At 43.3% G+C, this 21,281-nt stretch overlaps 1 protein-coding gene across 7 annotated transcripts in view; it reads right to left on the bottom strand.

The window, feature by feature from the left end:
* The window catches only part of CLCN3 (chloride voltage-gated channel 3), a 190,404-nt gene that overhangs the window by 26,572 nt on the left and 142,551 nt on the right, over positions 1 to 21,281 (bottom strand). For all 7 annotated transcript variants that reach the window (XM_033942323.1, XM_033942304.1, XM_033942294.1 and 4 more), the window contains 2 exons: positions 11,653 to 12,198; positions 616 to 802 (listed from right to left, as the gene is read on the bottom strand). In XM_033942323.1, the coding sequence (XP_033798214.1) occupies positions 616 to 802; positions 11,653 to 12,198 (733 nt within the window). The remainder of the gene's footprint in view (positions 1 to 615; positions 803 to 11,652; positions 12,199 to 21,281) is intronic.

The following is a 21,281-nucleotide window of genomic DNA, read 5'->3' as shown; positions in this document are numbered from 1 at the left end:
TCAATTTAGTGATCAAAATGTGTCCATTTTGAGAATTTATATCTGCTGTCTATATTTTGCACTATATATTTTTTTTATTTTTCTATAGTTGTTACTGAGGTGATATTGCATATTTTAAAGTAATCTGCCTTGACCTCTTTGAAAACCCCCCGAATATAAATGATCATTTACATTTTCTGTGCGTACAGTGTGCTTTGTGTTTTTTAATTTTGTGATTACCATTATGTATTAATAAGATTATATTGTGTGTATATGAAAAATGGATGTAAGAAATTGCATTATAATTAGTACTATTATTATGGGGGTGGAGTCAGGGGTGGAGTTTGGGCAGGTCTGGGGCGGAGTTTGGGTAGGGGTACTCAGTTGGTATTTGTTAGGCTTAGGGGGTACTTGGCTTGAAAAGGTTGAGAAACATTGGTCTGTGGGAAGGTACATTACATATAACACTGGACTAGATAAGAAACCATAATAGAGAATCAGAAAATAAGAGAACTAGAAACCAGGAATCAACATCTAATTTCTTTTTCATTGTAAACAGTGATGTAGTTGCCTGGTGCTACATGTTCTTTAACAAAACCCTACAAACAATATAGTGAATGTACTGCTCATAATTACCTAAACATGCAGCAGCACCAACCATGGCATAAAGGCCTGGTGTGATGCAATCTGCTCCAACTTCACACCACTCCTTAAATATAAACCAGTCATGGTGATAGTATGCCAGCTGCTCCACTGCAATACCCACAATTCTTCCTGCTATTGCACCAATAGCCATGCTGGGGATGAACAAACCTGAAGGAACCTGCAATTAGAATAAAACAATGGGTTAGTGTAAAAAACTTATAGTGCTTCATCTTAAGATTCCTTCAGAGCACAATAATCCTCTTCCTGCCTCCTCAACAGCAGCAAATAGAAGAGGAAGTACTAGAGTAGAACTGTAGAAATGATAAGTAGTAGTAGTGATAGCAGCAGTAAGAGAGACATAAGAACATAAGCAATGCCTCCACTGGGTCAGACTTGAAGTCCATTGTGCCCAGCAATCCGCTCAAGCAGCGGCCCAACAGGTCCAAGACCTGTGCAGTAATCCTCTATCTATATCCCTCTATCCCCTTTTCCAGCAGGAAATTGTCCAATCCTTTCTTGAACCCCAGTACCATGCACTGCCCTATTACGCTCTCTGGAAGCGCATTCCAGGTGTCCACCACACATTGGGTAAAGAAGAACTTCCTAGCATTCGTTTTGAATCTGTCCCCTTTCAACTTTTCCAAATGCCCTCTTGTTCTTTTATTTTTTGAAAGTTTGAAGAATCTGTCCCTCTCCACTCTCTCTATGTCCTTCATGCATTTAATTATTTCAAAATGTTCCTGTTCTATCATATATCAAGTTTACAAATTTATTTAAAATTTGATAATCACGTTATACATGGTTTCTAAGTGGTTTACATATAAAAATTTGGGGTACATTTACAATAACCAATATATTTAAGGACACTAGATGAGACAAAAAAACAACTTACTTAAACATTAGGGTAAGAGCGGAGAATTACAATGTTGAATAGTAAAGAAACAATTAAGGCAAGAACAAAAGGTAGGTTGAATAAAAAGGAAATCATTCTCCTGAGGAAAAAAAAAAAGATCTCCAGGAAAAAATAAAAACTAGGAAGATTTTTTTCAAGATAAGATCTTAACATTTTGAGAAGAATTACCTGGGAATGATGTAGGCTTATTATATGATAATTCAGGAACAGCTGAGAGGTTACTGGAGAAAACCCAGGCTTCATTAATTGGTGGTTCCCTATTACAGCACAGGGGGTGGGGGACGGGGCACAGGGGATGTAGGCTTGTGTAGACCTCAAAAATCAATTATGATAGGCCTGGTTCATCATTACAGCTGGATATGATTGGAGGTATACAGTATATGGACTCATAACATCTTCAACGATGGCTATGGCCTGGCAAAATGAGACTGTGGAGACAACCAAAAAACAAGGGTAGCAGAATGATGTAGAGAGTAATGATAATTCAGAATGTCTTCGTGGGGGGCGGGGGGGGGGGGGTGGATGCTTGAGGGTTTTGGAAAGTTCAGTGGAAAAGGAAAGGGTGGATGGGAAGATTTTCAAGTTATTCATATAAGAGAAGTGAAGGTATAAACAAAGATTTACAGATGACTTTTTACTTGGGTGAAGTGGTGGATTGGATAGCAGGCTTTATCAATGAGTCCTTGAAAGGGGAGATATTCTTCAAATGTAAGAGAATTGTCTTAATCCATCTTGAAAGGTTTGATTCTAGATACAAAGCTTAGTAGTAATTGCAGGCTGATTGTTAAATCGATGTTCTCATCAAAAATGCAGGCAGTAGCAATTGAAATGCTGCTTCAACAATTTATATCAAGGGAGGGAGAGAAAGATGATTTTCAATCTGGATTTCAAAAGTCATCTAATACTAATAAAGCCTTGAAGGACTTGTTATAGGAGCTCTATGAATGGATAAAGAATGCAGTTGAATTTTACCATTGCATTTGACCTGGGGGACTATTAAGTAAACTGTTGGTTGACATCTTTTTTTTTATCCTTCTGAAGATGAGTATCACTAAGTTCAAAAATGATTACTGTAAGCATTGGAATTAGATTTATATAGTTTCCCTAGGGTCTCCTCTCTCGCCATTAATATAACATCTTTAATGCATAATTTTGGTTAGGAAATTCAAATCCATAATATAAAGTCATTTTCTTGTGCAGCTGATTTCCAACTTTTTTTTGCCAATGAAGGACTCTTGCGAAAAGACAATATAAATATTATAAAAACATAAGAATTGCCGCTGCTGGGTCAGACCAAAGGTCCATCGTGCCCAGCAGTCTGCTTACGCGGTGGCCCTTTGATCAAAGACCAGTGCTCTAAATGAGTCCACCTTATCTGCGTACGTTCCGGTTTAGCAGGAACTTGTCCAACTTTGTCTTGAATCCCTGGAGGGTGTTTTCTCCTATAACAGACTCCGGAAGAGCGTTCCAATTTTCTACCACTCTCTAGGTGAAGAGTGCCCTCTCGTTCTCCCTACCTTGGAGAAGGTGAACAACCTATCTTTATCTACTAAGTCTAATCCCTTCAGTATTTTTAATGTTTCAATCATGTCCCCTCTCAGTCTCCTCTTTTCTAGGGAGAAGAGGTCCAATTTGTCCAATCTCTCACTGTACGGCAACTCCTCCAGCCCTTAACCATTTTAGTCGCTCTCCTCTGGACCCTTTCGAGTACTAAGGGGTTTCCTAATAAAATTTAAAAAAAGCTATTAACTGGTCAAAAATTAATTTACCAAATTTGAATCTAGGACAACATTCCTATGGAAAGGCAGTAAAATGAAAAGGGCTCCATGAGATGTTGGTGGGATTATAATGTTGAGGATGAGTAAAATCAAAAGTGTAGGCATCTAGATTGCTTCATCACTATTACTACAGGAAAAAGGTCTCAGGCAGATGGTTTAATCAGTTGTTCTTACATTTCTTGATTATCGCTATATATCAGAATGCTGATGAGACTGAAAACCAAGCTGCAGTTGGCTAAAATTCAAAGGCTGATTTTTTTTTGTAGAAAAAGTACCGACAGGGTCATGCCACTGTTAGTAATATTTTACAGTGGCTTCTGGTGGATCTGAGAGCTGGTTTTAAATTGTTATATTTTGTTTTGAAAAGTTTTCATTTTATTCAATCTATTTATTTGCCTCATGGTCCAATTGGTAGGCCACTTGCTTACTATACCCATGACCTGAGTTCAACTCCCACACTGGGATTTTTATCAGGTAACTGACTAACAGTCACCAGCTACTTCAGGTTGGTAAATGAGTACCTGGCCTTAACTGGGGAGGGAGGAGGGGGGAAGATGACTGGGGAAGGAAATGACAAACCATCTCACTAATAGTCTGTTATTCCCAAAAGTCATTTACTACATGATACTTGCATACAGGAGACTATCTTTACTTGCAATCATATGTAGCATGTTATTTTCAAGTACATTTTTTAACTTTAAAACAAGTGTATAGCACTATCAGGTGTAGCTATTAATCACCGATTGTGGGGAGAGTAACAGCAATTAAAAGCAGCTCTGCTGCTTAGCTCCGCATAGTAATATTTATGGAACTGAAATGACATCCAATGTAAATTATGAGAAGTATGTAAAATGATTTTATATCTTTTGCTGGATAAGGTTAGGTACAGAAACATTTTACAATGTTTTGATTTTACTACTAAGAATTAGTATTATAAGCATTTAGCCCTTTATTTTGCATTGTTGATCAGAAGCAACATGTATCTCCTATGGCTCTAATGGGAGATCTGCATCTCCAAATGCCTGTTTACTTGGCACTGTTGCTCTTGTTCAACATCAAGTTATGTAAAGCAGCCATTTCACCATTTGCCAATTAAAGGGTTAAATAAGATGTCTTATATTTATGAAAGGGTGCTGAAAAGTTCTTAGTCCAACCAAGAGAATGATATGGATATGGTTCAATCAATGATGTGAAACAATGCCACTTTGAATTTCATTTCTGCAAATTGGCACTTAACGAAATAAGATAACATTTTTTTTCAGCTACTGTGGCAAAATATTGCTCAGAATTTAGGAAGTTGGTTGGTTGAGCTGAGAACTTTTCAGCATCCCCTCGTATTTTCATATCTTTATCTCCAACTGTACTCTAGACTGCAATGGTCTCTATTAAATTTTTAGAAACTAGTCCTATACAGCTCTGATTAGTTGTTAAGTAATTTTTAAAGGCCACCAAAAAATAAACTTACGGGCCTGTTCCCTCTAAGCTGAGCAGGAGTCCTCCACCCACAGTCTCACCAATAGAGGGTGCTGTTTTACTGTCACATTTTTCAATTGTGAGGGACAGGCAAGTTCTGCAGGACTCCAGGGAACATACCTGTCCTTAGCGACTGAAAATATTCCACCCCCTAGTGGTAGCAATGCAGCTGGAGGACACCTGCTCAGCTTAGAGGGAACAATAAGGACCATAAGGATCGTAGGCCACTTTTTGTGGTTTTGATGACATTTTTTTGGTAAAAAGGGCTTGCAGATGCCAAAAAATTGATTTTTTTTGTGAAATATCATTATTTTTTTTTAAAAAATCACACTTCTGGCTTATGGACAGTGTGGCAAGTGAATCTTCTCGTCAATCTGGCAACGACGCTAATGAATGAATGTCGGAACCAGTTTGTTTACATAAAGGCAGTATTATATGGAATCCGTACATATCAAATTTAGAACTGTAGACTATCCCAATCAAAATTTATAGGATTTTAAAGTTATGGGACAAATATGTCCCTTGGTCATGAAAGGGTTAACACCTCACACTTTACATCTCATATACAGCCTGATTAGAAGTGGTTTTACTTTGTTCCTGCAGCAATAATGATGACAATGATTGGAGCCTTAGTCATGTGGGTATTTTACTAAGCTACACTAATGGATTTAGCACACACTTATGAATTAGCATGTAAGTGCCATGCAGTCCTAGGTATACAATGGGCGTACAACCTTCCTTTACTGCAACACTTATCTCAATTATGCAGCTTATATAATAATAATAACAGCTTATATACCGCAATACCGTGAAGTTCTAAGCGGTTTACAAAGATTAAGCAAAGGTACAAATTGATTGACTTTAAGAGGGGAGGAAGAAAGAGGGTTAATAGGACAGGAAATCCATTTTTGAGGAGAGAGTGATCAATAGAACAAGTTAATCGCTATAGAGGGGAGAGAGAAGAGAGGATCATCCCAACAAGACCAGTTTCGCCTGATGACGGCTTCTTCTGGGGTTGTTAAATCATAGTGACATTGATGGAACGGCAACAATGCTATTGCAAAAGCACAGGTCCCCCCCAAGAACTCCACTCAACCGGCAAGTCCCTCCTATCTGTGCCCTTCTCTTCCTCTGTCAACTCCAGACTCCATCCTTTCTGTCTCGCTGCACCGTATGCCTGGAACAAACTGCCTGAATCCCTATGGCAGGCTCTGTCTCTGGCAGTGATCATGTCCAAGTTAAAAAGCTCACCTCTTTATTTGTTTATTAATTTAATTTAATTATTTTGATTTTTATCTGTCCTCCCAAAAAGCTCAGAACAGGTTACAAGATGACAGTCACAAAATAAGTCCACAGACATGACAGATACATTCAGGAAGTACATAAAAGGAGGCAAAAAGGGCTAGAGTCTAATTGGTGTAGTCAATTTTACGGAGAGCAGTCCATTTGTTGACGTCATCATTGACCGAAAAGGAGAGTCTTCACATTTGGAAAAACTTGAACTTTTCCAAAACAAAAAAAATAAATCACGCTTTCTAAAGTAATTTTTCAAAACATTAATGTTATTAGCCTCTGAAGAAAAGGAAATCAGAAGGGTAGCACAATAAGAAATATTCTCCTGAGAAGTTTCTAGAAATGCTGTCAAATTTGCCATCTCATCCTCTCTCATTGACAATTCGTTCATTGCTCCATCAGTTTGGCCTCCTTTCAGAATCTTTTTAGGCAAATAATGACATTCTGTAATAATAATTGTTTCCAGTTGTAAAAACTAGTATTTCCTTGAAATATTTTGTCAGAATCTCACCAGATAGTAATGCACATCCTGGAAAATTCAAAAATCTCAAATCGGTACCCCTAATCTGATTTTCAAACTTCTCCACTGTCCTTAATCCTAGACACTCTTGCTCGTTGCAGCACACCAATCTGAGACTCATTCTTCTTAGAAATAATATTCAATAGATTCAATTTATTTTCCACCTTACCTATCTTGGTAACAACTTGCTGAGAAAATTCACAGAGCTGGACTTGCAATTTAGTTTCACTGACATTTGATAAACTGCCTTTCAAGAAAAGCAAAATAATATACAATAAAAATCAGAAAAGAAGAATGAACTACAAAAATGTACAGGAAGAGAGTAAAAAAAAGAAAAGAAAGTAGAGAGCAAGTAAAGAAAACACACACTCGGAACACACAAAGTCTAAGGTGGCAATATGCTGCCGAGGCCTACAATATTCGTAACTACCTTCCATACATCAAATAATGAAATTTGAGAAGCATGAACATAAGGTAGTGGTGCTTCTTTAGGAAATTTAAATGCTTGCAATGACGAAGTCATTATAGATGTTGGTAATTCTGGCTGAAGCAAGCTTACATTGTTCCCTACAACTTACGGCTGGTGGTGCTGCCGGAGCGGATTGTAGATGCAGACCTGCCTGCTTTCCTGGAAACCTGGATTCCGCAGTCTCTTTCTTGGGACGCCCGGTTGGGCCGGTTTAGAGTGGAATGTGCCCTTCCCTTCAAAGCCCAAGCTTGTCAACTGCTTCCCTAACTGCATATATACTGAAACTGCACTATATCCTATTTGTATAGCATCCCGAATTGTATATCCACTGGAATAGCCCAAGCTTCCTTGCCGTATCCCATTCCCTAAACTATACTACACCATTCTTCTTTTAACTCCTCTGGAAATGTTCTTCTTCTTGTAACTCTTCTGGAAAAGTCCAGAAGTCTCTTTGTAATCATCCTGGAAATGTCCAGATGTCTCTTTTGTAATCCGCCCAGAACTGCAAGGTTGAGGCGGAATAGAAATCAGTAATGTAATGTAATGTAATGTAAAGAAGTCTTTCATGAGGTACTTTGTCAAATGCCTTTTAAAAATCCAAATACACAATATTTCAACTGTCTCACCTGTATCCACATGTTCATTCACCCCTTCAAATAAATGCAGTAGATTGGTGAGGCAAAATGTCCCTTGACTAAGTATGTTGTCTTTCTCTCATTAATCCATGCTTATGTATATGTTCTGTCATTTTATTTTTTATAATAGTCTCCACTGTTTTGCCCGGCACTGGTGTCAGACTCACCAGTCTATAATTTCCCGGATCACCTCTGGAGCCCTTTTTAAAAATCAATGTCACAATGACCACCCTCCAGTCTTCCAGTACTATGCTGGATTTTTTTAAAAAATTACAAATTGCTAACGATAGCACTGCAGGTTCATTTTTCAATTCTATCAGCACTCTGGGATGTATACCATCCAGTCCAGGCAATTTGCTACTGTTCAATTTGTCAAATTGACCCATTACATCATCCAGTGTTACAGAGATTTGTTTGAGTTTTTCTGATTCATCAGAACTGAATACCACTTCTGGCATTTTGGCACCGGTAACTCCCCCACATCTTCCTCGTTGAAGACCAAGACAAAAAATTAATTTAATCTCTCTGTTATGGCCTTGTCTTCCCTGAGAGCACCTTTTATCCCTTAGTCATCTAGCGGTCCAACCAATTCTCTTCCCAGCCTTTTGCCTTTAATATACCTAAAAATATTCTTATTGTGTGTTTATGCTTCTAGTGCAATCTTCTTTTCATTTGACTTGATATTTCTTGTGCTGTTTACAATTTTTTCAGTTGGATCCTTCTTCCATTTTCTGAAGGGTTCACTTTTAGCTCTAACAGCTTCCTTCACCTCACTTGTTAACCACGCTGGCTGCCGTTTGGTCTTCCTTCCTCCTTTTTTGATATATGGAATATATCTACAGGTAGTCTGGACTATTTAGTTATTGTAAACTCACAGTTGAAGTGTAGTGGCTGCTATGCTGGTGAGGACTCAACCCTTGCTGACTGAACAGTTGAGACAGTTTCTTGTGGCAACCCCTGCCAGCTAAAGAGTGAAAGCAGTTCTTCATGACATAGATAGAGGCACATGACAAAACACAGTGGAGAGGACCTCAAGATGCTAAAGAAATTCCTTTATAAGCAAGTTCTACAAGACTTGACAATCGGTCTAAGGTCTGCATCAGGAGTCTGAAATGTAATGAGAAATCAGCAGGTTTGAACTTGTAAAAATATCGCTTGTGTTGAACCTTATGATTAGATCAAACATTGTGGGTCTCTTTCAAAAACATAACATGACACACAATCACACAAAACTCTCAAACCACAAAGTTGCTAAACAGTGTTAGGACAGTAGCACACCATGAAGGTCTAACACCTGGCCCTTCTGCTCAAGAGGACACATCTGTGGTAACTAAGGAGATGGTTAAAATAAAGAAGGTAAGAAGCAGCTTGTTAGGAGAAGAAGGGTGGAAACAATGGATTCAAGAAGAATGGAAAAGGGGCATGAGTACAAGGGGAAGGGGATCAATTGTAAAGGGGGAACAAGTGAAGGGAAGGTGTTAGGAAGAGACTAAGGAAATGGAGACCATCTGAAGTTGATTACTCAAGTATAAAAAGAGCGCAAAAGCCATCCTGCTATAACTGCATTGACAATACAGAAAAGCCACCCTGAAGGCTAAAAAAAAAGATATACTACTCCCAACAACTATTAAAGACCCCCAACAGAACAAAAAACCTTTTTCAACTAACAAAAAAAATACTCACATCGCAGAGAGAACCAATGCCTTAACACCGAACTCAACAGCGATACACTCTTACCTCGACTCTACCACACTACAGCCATCACTCCCCTATGACTCAGACAAGATAATTAAAACTACAACTGGAAACCTAACTCACTTTGAAACAGTCTTGCATGACGACATCATCAAGGTACTAGATGCTATATGCCCTTCCGGCTCCAACCTGGACCCCTGTCCGCCACACCTCCTGGAGGCTGTGAAAGACCCCTTTGTAGATGCCATTCTTCCTCTCATCAACACCTCTCTGAAAACAGGTGTAGTGCCCGCAAACTGGAAATCAGTGGTCATCAGACCAATCTTGAAAAAACCCACACTCGATGCTAATGTACTCAGCAACTTTAGACCTGTTTTCAATCTACCCTTTGTCTCTAAGATCCTAGAAAAAACAGTGTTGAACCAATTACACTCCTTCATCGATGAACAAAGAGCCCTATTCCCCTTCTAATTGGCATTCAGGAAATTCTATAGTACTGAAACAGTCCTTCTTGACATCGCCGATAGATGGAAACTCAAGGATAAGGGTAATGATGTCCTTCTAGTGCTGCTAGATCCCAGCATGGCATTCAACGCTGTTGACCATCCTCTCCTTATTGCGCGGCTCTCTGAAATCGGAATCCGAGACACTGTTATGATGGTTTGCCTCCTTTCTGAATAGATCCCAAAGCATACTGCTCAACGATGCATTATCGAAACCGAAACCAATCAAATACGGTGTTCCACAGAGGGCTCTGCTATCCCCCCTATTATTCAATCTCTACATTAGGCCAGTCCTAGACATAGCCCACAAATTTCAAATATAGATTCACGCCTTTGCAGATAACATCCAACTATACCTATCGCTAGGAGAAAACCGTGATGCCCAGATCACGAAACTCTTAAAATGCCTCTCAGAAATCAAAAACTGGATAACTGCCAACAAATTGCAACTAAATGCCTCCAAAATGGAACTCCTTTAGATCTGCAAAGAACACTGCAACCGTGCCTGTCCCTCACTATACTGGGACTCGACTACCTTAACTACAAAGGACCAGGCACGCAGCCTAGGAATACTCCTTGACTCTAACCTGTTACTTTCCAACCATATCTCTCAGGTGGTATCTTCCTCATTTTACTACCTATGTCAAGTCTGAAAAATAAGGAACTGCTTCTCTGAATCTGACTTCACTCAACTACTCTATGCCTTAGTCCTTTCTTGCATGGACTACTGCAATGCCCTATTCAACGGTCTCACGGCAAACAACATACGACATCTCCAGAATGTACAAAATGCGGCAATCAAGCTTCTAAAAAACCTCCGTGCCCGTCTCCCAGGCTCTATTGTTGGCTCACTGGCAGCACGTGGTCAAATGTTGTGTCAAGGGCTTGATGCTAGTGTTCAAATCATCAAACGACATGTCACCAGATTACATGATGGGAAAGCTTCCTCCATATGTGCCGAGCAGGTCCCTCCGCTCCCATTATGAAACACGCCTCAAGAGGCCTCCTGGTTGTGCCCTTCAACTGCAAACTGACAAACAACGTTCCTACTCCCACTTCATATCGAATCACTGGAACCAACTGCCCCCGCAGATCAGATCCCCTGAAGGTCTCCTCATCTTTAGGAAAGGAATAAAAACATACCTCTTCACCTAACTCCCCTGCCCATGACCAATGGATTACAAAGAAACATATATTGGTACTAGATCCCAGTATGTATCATGTTAGAAAAAAAACTTGTATTGAAACATCTTCCACTGTAACTATGACAAATTTAACCTGTAACTATACATTATGTATATGGGTATCAGATCCCTAATGTGTGTCTAAGTTAGGATAAAAACTTGTATTGAAAAACTTATACTGTACAGGATAACTATGACAAACACCTTTGAATTCTTTTTTAACTTGTAACCCTTTCTGAGCTCCCTGGGGAAAATGGGATAGAAAACAAATTAAATAAATAAAGTCCACACATCCATCTACTAACTCATGTAATCACCTGCAATGATGCCTCACACATATGTACAGCAAACACAGGTGCACCCTGTTCACTCAAACATCCATCAAACCAAGTTACTAACAGATGCAATCCCACAATCACATATACATACCCTACCCAAGTAGTGAAATGTGCCTATATGAAATGTTTCTAGCATGTATTTTAGAACTTTTATCTTATTGTTTTGTTTTTTTCTCTTTTGGAAGTTTCATAAAGCACATACATTAGAAAATAACAATATAACCTACCTTGATACCAAAAGTGAAAACTGTCATGATGATTTTAAACACTAAAGCTAAGCAAAGCTTCCACATGGCTGAATAGACTCCATAACCTGCTGGACGATCAGGGATGTCATCTACTATCTTGCTGGCATTCATATCGTTTCTGTAGTCACATAGAGAGGATGACTCCAAAGGCCCACAGTCTGTGAAAAGTTCTTTGATCAGTTCACTGGTGTTAAGCCTGGTATAAGGATTTGGAAAAGCAATGACAGCTGTTATAGCTGCAACAACAATAACCTCCAGGACAGGATACTTTCCAAACTTTGTTGTTTTACGTCGACGACACCAAGCAATATTTGCACGGATGAAAAATGCTCCCCAAAGTCCACCAAACACTCCCAAAAGAATAAATGGTAACAGTTCAAACAGGTACCAAGGAGTATGGTATTCCACATAGAATAGGACCAGGCGGCTATTACCAAAGGGATTGATTGATCTTAGAACAAATGCAGCAACTAAGGCAGCAAAAAAGGATCTCCACAGAGTCTTCAAAGGAAAATAATAGCTCACCTACAAAAAAGAGACAAGCAATTAAGAAAGATACAGTCCAGAAATTAGTATCTGTAATACTAATTTATCAAATTGTCTTAAACTACACTGAAGTGTTGAGACTTTATTAATTACAAAGAACTGAAGTTATTATAATGGTATTTTGTTTGTTATATTTCCCAAGAACTAATTTTAAGCTTGATAAAAATAATTTTGCAGTAATAACAATCTAAAAATATATCTAGTGTGCCACTTAAAATATGCAACTCGAAAGAAAAAGAGGAATCTTCCTTTGCCCAGCACAGCAAGAAGCAAAACAAAAGAAAGGCAAAGCCGATGTCACAATACAACACAAGGGATTTTAATAAAGTTCTTATGGGAAGTCCCAACTAGGATCCTGGTTTCGGCACAACACTGCCTTCCTCAGGGGACATATCAAACTGATAGCAAGATATAACAGTGGTATCTCTATTTCAGGTAGTCTTGAAAAAGACTTTTAGGAACATACTGAAAAAAAGTACTGACAGCCAAACTTCTAAAGAAACTTGTCAAGAAACTCTCAGTGAGAACTGAAAGTGTGTAGTAAAAAAAGCCAGCACAGGTGCATTAGATATATAAAGAGGTAATGCACCTGTGCTGGCTTTTTTTACTACACACTTTCAGTTCTCACTGAGAGTTTCTTGACAAGTTTCTTTAGAAGTTTGGCTGTCAGTACTTTTTTTTCCAGTATGTTCCTAAAGGTCTTTTTCAAAACAACCTGAAAGCAGTTACTTACCGTAACAGGTGTTATCCAGGGACAGCATGTGTTATCCATGGTGTTATCCATTCTCTACATGTGGGTGATGTCACCGACAGAGCCCCCTAGTGGACATTTTCGCAAGCAGACTTGCTTGAAGACCTTCAAGCTTGCGATTGGCCCGCGCATGCCCCTCCCGCCCGGTCTAGGGCATGCGTCTCTTCAGCATGGCCTCAGTTCAGGGTAGCAAGCAAAGAAGCCAAAAACGGGGAGGTGGATGGGTTGCGAAAATATCTGCCTGCTGTCCCTGGATAACACCTGTTACGGTAAGTAACTGTGCTTTATCCCAGGACAAACAGGCAGCATATTCTCTACATGTGGGAGACCTCCAAGCTAACCAGAATGGGATGGAGGGAGAGTTGGCAAAATAGGAGAACAGATTTTGCAAAACTGACTGGCCGAAATGGCCATCACGCCTGGAAAAAGCATCCAGACAGTAGTGCGAGGTAAACGTATGAACCGAGGACCAAGTGGTAGCCTTACAGATTTCCTCAATCAGAGTCGAGCGGAGGAAAGCAACAGACGCTGCCATTGCTCTGACCTTGTGGCCCGTGACTCGACCCGGCAGGGAGAGACCAGCCTGAGCGTAACAGAAAGAGATACAAGCAGCCAACCAGTTAGAAATGGTCCACTTAGAAACAGAGCGACCCAAGCGATTAGGATCGAAAGAGAGAACAGCTGGGGAGCAGAACGATGAGGAGCAGTGCGCTTCAAGTAGAAGGCTAGCGCACGCTTACAATCAAGATAATGCAGAGCCACTTCTCCAGGGTGAGAATGGGGCTTTGGAAAAAACACAGGAAGAACGATGGATTGGTTGATATGAAACTCAGAAATAACCTTAGGCAAGAACTTAGGATGGGTACGGAGAACCACCTTATCATGATGGAAGACAGTGAAAGGTGGTTCTGCAATCAAGGCTTGAAGCTCACTGACCCGACGGGCAGAAGTGAGAACAATAAGAAACACAACCTTCCAAGTAAGAAACTTCAAGTGAGCCCATGCAAGCGGTTCAAATGGGGGTTTCATCAAATGAGCAAGGACCACGTTAAGATCCCAAACCACAGGAGGAGGTTTAAGGGGTGGATGAACGTGGAAAAGGCCTTTTATGAAGCGGGAAACCACAGGATGAACAGAGATAGGCTTCCTGTGAATTGGCTGATGAAAATCAGCAATGGCACTGAGGTGGTCTCAAACCAAAGAGGACTTGAGTCCAGCGCCAGACAAGTGTAAAAGATAATCCAGGACAGCAGATAAGGGGGCAGGCAGCGGCTCCTGCTGTCGAGTAGCACACCAGGAAGCAAAGCGAATCCACTTCTGATGGCAACATTGGCAAGTGGACTCCTTCCGAGACGCCTCCAGGACGCCCAGCACAGGTTGTGAGAACTGGAATGAGGGCATTAAGTCTCAAGGAACCAAGCCGTCAAGTGCAGAGACTGTAGGTTGGGATGAAGAAGAGAACCTCGACTCTGTGTAAGCAGAGAAGGAAAAACAGGCAGAAGAAGAGGCTCCCTGGAACTGAGTTGCAAAAGAAGGGAGAACCACGGCTGCCGGGGCCACCGAGGAGCTATCAAAATCATGGTGGCATGCGAGGACTTGAGTCTGACTAGAGTTTTCAGAATCAGAGGGAATGGAGGGAACGTACACAGAAACAGGTTCGTCCAATCCAGCAGGAAAGCATCTGCCTCGAGTCTGAGAGGGGTGTAAACCCTGGAGCTGAAGCGGGGCAACTTCTGATTGAGGAGGGACGTGAACAGATCGACGTCCGAAGTCCCCCAACGAGCAAATACCTGACGCAGAGTCAAGGAATAGATGGATCACTCGTGAGGCTGCAGAAGACGACTCAACTTGTCCGCCAGACAATTGTGCTGGCCCTGAATGTAGACTGCTCGAAGGAATATGTTGCAGCGGATGGCCCAATCCCAGAGCCACATCGCCTCCTGGCACAGGGACTGGGACCCCGTTCCCCCTTGTTTGTTGATATAATACATGGCGACTCGGTCGTGAAGCAGGTGACAAAAAGCTTTCGGGGTGAGGAAAATCGTTCAAAGCTCCAGTAGATTGATGTGACAAAGGTGGTCGGCACTGGACCAAAACCCTGAGTACGAAGACCATCCAGATGAGCCCCCCAAGCATAGGTCAACGAATCCGTCATGAGGACCTTCTGCGGAGGAGGAGCATGAAACAGAAAAACTCTGGAAAGATTGGAAGAGAGCATCCACCAATGGAGAGACTGCTTCAACAAAGGAGTCACGACAATGTGTCGAGAGACAGGATCCCGATCCTGGTTCCATTGGGACACTAGAGTCCATTGAGGAATACGGAGGTGAAGTCTGGCAAAAGGACCTAGGAGGACCATGTGACATAGGAGGACCATCATGAGCCGAGCCAGGGCCGAGGACAGATGGGAAACCCTCTGGCATAAGAGAACAAGGGCCTCCTGCCAAGGCTGAAGCAAGAAGGAGTGGAGACAAGCCGTGTCCAAGACTGCTCTGATAAATTCCAGAGACTGGGACGGGCAGAGCTGAGATTTGGGAAAGTTCACCTTGAAGTCGAGGCTCTGAAGGAACAAGATAGTTTGATTCGTCGCTCGCAGCACTTCATGGCGAGAGGACGCCTTGATCAACCAGTCGTCGAGGTAGGGAAACACCTGCAGGCCGCGGAGACGCAGGGCTGCAGCAACCACAACTAGACATTTTGTGAAGACCCTTGGCGAGGCCGCCAGTCCGAAGGGAAGAACACGATACTGGAGATAGAGATCCCCCACCCGGAATCTCAGATACCGGCGAGAGGCCGGGTGTATCGGAATGTGCGTGTATGCCTCTTTGAGGTCCAGCGAGCACAGTCAGTCCCCCTCGTCCAAGAGGGGGGTACAACGTAGGAAGGGTGAGCATTCTGAACCGTTCCCTGACCAGAAATTTGTTCAGAGCACGGAGGTCCAGGATTGGATGCAGATCCCCCGTCTTCTTGGGTACCAGAAAGTACCAGGAATAAAATCCGGTGTTCCACTGGTCCGGGGGAACCTCCTCGACCGCCTGAAAGCAAAGAAGGGCCTGAGCTTCCTGGAGAAGGAGAGGCAGCTGAAGCCAAGCAAAAGAAACTCTCTTGGAGGCAGGTCCGGGGTTACGTGACTGAAGTGAAGGGAGTACCCTTCCCTGATGATAGAAAGCACCCAACTGTCGGTGGTAAGACTTTTCCACTGGGCATAGAAATGATGGAGACGACTCCCGAAGGGAAGGGGGGAAGGCTCCAGGAGGAAGGGAGCCCAAAGGCTCGGACCGGAATTGTCAAAAAGACGGCCCAGTCATCGCCAGAGCTGGCAGCTGGGCCTTAGTTTGACGCTGCTGCTGTTGCTGCGGCCACTTCAAAGAAGGCCGAGAGAAGGCAGGAGTAGATTTCTGTGGGTACCTCCGGAGAAGAATTTTATATTGCCGAGCCGGAGAGGCTTTCGGTTTAAGTTTCACCAGGGAAGCGAAGGACCATTCATGATCTGAGAGGTGCTTGGTGGCCGCTTCGATGGAATCATCGAAGAGCTGATGACCCACACAAGTGAGATTGGCAAGACGATCCTGTAGATTCGGACCCATATCCACAATCCGGAGCCAAGCGTGGCGACGCATGGCGATCGCAAAGGCTGTGACCCTCGATGACAACTCGAAGGCGTCGTAGGTCGCCTGAAAAATATAAAGGCGGAGCTGGGAGAGGGTCTCCTTGAGGAGACTAAACTCCTGACGCCTAGAATCTGGCACAGCTTCCCGGAAAGAGCGGAGGGCATCCACACAGAACTGGAGGTAGGACGTGAAGATAAAATTATAGTTGAGGACACGATTCGCCATTATTGAGTTTTGATAAAGACGGCGACCAAATTTGTCCATCGTACGGCCCTCCCTGCCCAGAGGGACGGCAGCATAAACCTTCAAGGGGTTAGACTTCTTCAAGGAAGACTCAACCACCAAGGATTGGTGAGAAAGCTGAGAACTTTCAAACCCCTTAACCGGGATCGTCTGGTAACGGGACTCCAACTTGGAGGGAATGGCAGTGACCACATATGGGGTCTCCAGATTCCGGAGAAAAGTCTGCCGGGGAACCTGGTGCAATGGCAATCGTAGCGCCTCACAGGGCGGATGATCAACACCCATTTCCGCAAGGTATTCCAGGGTATAACGGGACTCAGACTGGAGGTCCATGTTCAAGGCCCTACCCATGTCAGAGATGAAACGAGTAAAGGAGGAGTTTCGAGAAGAAGACACATCCTCCTGAGGAGACCCCGAGCGAGATCTGGGGGCAGCCGAGAAAGAGGGAGAAATTTCCCTTGAATAGTAAGCCGATGCCTCGGAGTCCCGCGAATGGGTGACCGAAGAGGCTCGACTAAAGTGTTTGGGGGGGCGTCGAGGAATGACCCCATGCAAGATGGACCAGGGAAGACCCCGGGGTCCCAGGAAACAGCTGGCAAAGCCTCAGAGAAGATGGGACAAAGGAAAATTCCTCCACCGGTTTTGAAGAAGACCCCTTAGAGGCTGGCAGCCACCTCGCTGGGGAACACACACTAGAGTTCAACTCGAGGACAAGCGTGTGCCTGGAAGGTTTCGCGGTCGGAGACCTGCCCCGAAGGGGCGAAGACCGGGCCTTTTTAGGAGAGGCAAGCTGCGACATAGCAGCGGGGAAAAACGGGCCCCTGGCCTGGACCCCCGAAAAGTCAAAGGTGACTCGGAGGATGAAGAATCACTTGAGGAACCCGGCGAGTCTTGCGGGCATGGCCTCGAGATACGAGGGGACGCTCGGGCTCGTCAGACCGCGACTGGGTCGAGACCGAGGTCAGAGGCGTCAAAGTCGGGACCAGTTGGCTCACCACCCAGGAAAGCTGCATGGTAAGTATAGCCTTAAGCATGTCCTCGAACATAGGCACCAAGACCAAAGGTGGTTGGGTCTTAGGTGCAGCAGTGCACTCCTTCGGGGGCGACCTCAAAGAAGAGTATTCCCTACGTGAGGATGCATGCTTACAGTGATGTCTCGAAGACACCGACGAGGCGGCACTGACATGAGACTCCGAGGTAGGCTTCTTTGCCGGCACATCTGAGGAAGAAAGAGGAGACTTACCCAAGGCCGGAGTAGCAGGAGGAGCCGAGGCCGGAGCCTTCGAGGCTGACGGGGACTTCGAGGCCGAGGTACCCAACGAGGGCGCCGAGGGCGAGCTCGAGGCCTGTCCTGCAGGATCCATGGGGCCAAAGAGTTGGAGAATCTTGGCCACCCTCCTACGAAGAGTCTGCGGTTGCAAAGTCGCACAACGGGGACACATCTCAATGCGGTGCTCTGCAGCCAGGCACTCCACACACCAACGATGAGGGTCGGTGATGGAGATAACCCGGTTGCACTTAGTACAGTTTTTAAACCCGAAACAAGGCCGGGACATAAGAAGAAAATATAGCTGCGGCCCCACGAGGCCAGGCAGCTAGAGTAAGACTGGGAACCTGGTCAAACATATACGAACTGAAAAAACCGAAAAAGAAGGAAAACAAAGACGCGGGCACAGCGACTCAACTGAAACTAACCAAACAAGCCGCGGTGCAAGAGGGACAATGATATCGCGTGAAGCAAGGGAGCAGTGCTTCTGGCTCCACGGAAAACAGTGAACTGAGGCCACACTGAGGAAATACATGCCCTAGACTGGACAGGAGGGGCACGCACGCATGCGCGGGCCAATCACAATCTTGAAGGTCTTCAAGCAAGTCTGCTTGCGAAAACATCCGCTAGGGGGCTCCGTCGGTGACGTCACCCACATGTAGAGAATATGCTGCCTGCTTGTCCTGGGATAAATAGAGATACCACTGTTAAATCCTGTTATCAGTTTGGTGTGTCCCCTGAGGAAGGCAGTGTTCTGCCAAAACCAGGATCCTAGTTGGGACTTTCCATAGGAACTTTCAATAAAATCCCTTGTGTTGTATTGTGACATCAGCTTTGCCTTTCTTTTGTTTTGCCACTTAAAATAACAATGTCACCAAAAATTTTACCAAATGAAATAATCTAAGTAGAAAGGCTTCAAGCTGAGTCAATGAGTATAATCTGCTCAACAAATACAAGGGGGTATTGAAATGTTCTCAGCGCAATCAACCAACTTCCTAAATTTTGAGCATTATTTTACCACTATATCTGAAAGGAGTTATCTTATTTTATTAAGTGCCAATTAGCAGAAACAAAATTCTCTGTTTTGACATTGTTTCAGATCATTGATTGAACCATATCCATGTCATTCTCTTCTTGGTTGGGCTGAGAATTTTCCAGCACCCTCTCAACATTTTTTTTTTGAACCACCATTGCAATAAGCATTTCCCTTCAATAACATAAAATAAGAAAATCATTCAGTACCTCTGACTCATACTCTGTATAAAGAGATTATGTACTTACCCTGGTAAGTTCTTTTCCAGTAGATAGGCGAGACATTACATTACATTAGTGATTTCTATTCCGCCAATACCTTGCAGTTCAAGTCGGATTACAAAATAAGTTATCTGGCCATTTCCAGAAGAATTGAAGAGAAGAGCGGGTTGCTTCAGAGATTTGGGATGAGTCTTGCGATGTTAGTTTGTCTTCAAGAATTTCTTGAATAGCATGGTTTTTATTTCTTTTCTGAACGATTTGTAATCTGGGGTTGTTATCAGTAAATTGGAGAGTTGGTAGTCCAATTTTGCTGCTTGTGTGGCTAGAAGGCTATCGTACAGTTTTTTTCATTTGACATCTGATTGTGGGATGCGTGAACGGTTTGTGGGTTCTCCTATGTCTGGTTGAGGTAGATTGGATTAGGCAGTTGTTTAGATAGGCTGGGCTGTCTCCGTTATGGTTTTAAATAGTAGGCAGTAGAATCTGAATTGTACTCTTGCTTGTATTGGGAGCCAGTGTGAGTCGAGGTATGCCACTGTGATGTGGTCGTGTTTCCTCAGTGAATATATAAGTCTAGACAATAGTGTTATTTCCCCATACTCGCATGCTCTGCAGAAGGAATCCACTCTGCTTCTGTAGTACTTTACTGATTGGTTTAGTGCCCTCTACAGTCAGTACCCAAACATCGAGAGGCACCCACATATGTAAAGTAGAGGCATCTGTAATAACAGGCTAAACAAAGTGTTCTGCTGAAAGGAATGAAACACTACCAGTAACCACCTACACAGGCTCCAAAGGAGCGCAGCACAACTCCCCAATAAAAGGAACATATATACAAATTCTTTCCAGCCCTCAAGGGCTGAGTGGTCTCCAAGAAGCATCATGGAGAAGCATAAACAGACAAACTAAACAGGCACAGAAAGGACAGGGCAGGGTGTCTAGAATGTCTCAACTATCTACTAGAAAGGAGCTTACCAGGGTAGAGTGCATAATCTCTTTTTCCAGTGCAATAGGTAAGACATTCTAGAAAATAGGGACGTACAAAAGCATTCCCTCTAAACAGCTTAAGACTAAGGACCCAAAGGCAGAGTCCTGCTTTGCAGCAACATCCACTCTGTAAAAACGTGACCAACGTGGGAAGAGAAGACCACGTTGCAACCATGCAAATCTTCTCAGGAGGGACAGTTTTAGCTTTGGACCACAAAGAAGCCTCACTTCTGTTAGAAAGTGCCTTGACGGAAACAGGGGACTGTTTCTCAGAAAGAATGTAGGCTGACGAAATGGCCTCACGGATCCATCTGGAAATCATGGCCTTAGAAGCGGGAGCACCCTGTTTAATCAAATGAGTCAGCACAAACAGATGGTCAGAGAGGCAAAACTCATTAGTGACCTCCTAGTAACGCAGGAGAACCCTACATACGACCAGTTTCTTCAATAGATGGTCCTGAGTTGAGGAACCTGTTAGCAGAAAGGTAGGGAAACACACTGCCCAAGGAACATGAAAAGCTGAAACAACAGCTTAGAGCATCAAAACCAACATAGACGCATCTGAAAGAAGGCCAAAGGGAACCTGGATAAAAGCTAGACAGCACCAGACTAAGGTCCGAGGCAGGGAAAGGATGGACATTCAACCATATGACATGACGGACCCCCTGCAAGAATGGAGTGACATTAGCATGAGCCACCAAAGAGGACCAACTGTCCCAGGCTCTAAGTAAGAGAGCCTGGCTACTGGGACCCATAGAGAAGCCACCATAAGGCCAATATCTTTCCAGCAGGAAGAAAGGCAAGAATCGGCGAGATCAGAGATGAATACAGATCTACCTGGACTTAAACACACCAGTATTGGAAGGCCTTCCACCCCGTAGCGTATGCCGACACCCTGGACGACTTCTTAGACTGTAAAAGAGCCTCAACACCAAGGGCGTGCTCAAGA

Source organism: Geotrypetes seraphini, chromosome 1 (genome assembly GCF_902459505.1).
Source record: "Geotrypetes seraphini chromosome 1, aGeoSer1.1, whole genome shotgun sequence".
NCBI classification, from domain to species: domain Eukaryota; kingdom Metazoa; phylum Chordata; class Amphibia; order Gymnophiona; family Dermophiidae; genus Geotrypetes; species Geotrypetes seraphini.
Note: the sequence above shows the minus strand (reverse complement) of the source record. Positions and strands in the feature narration are given on the sequence as shown.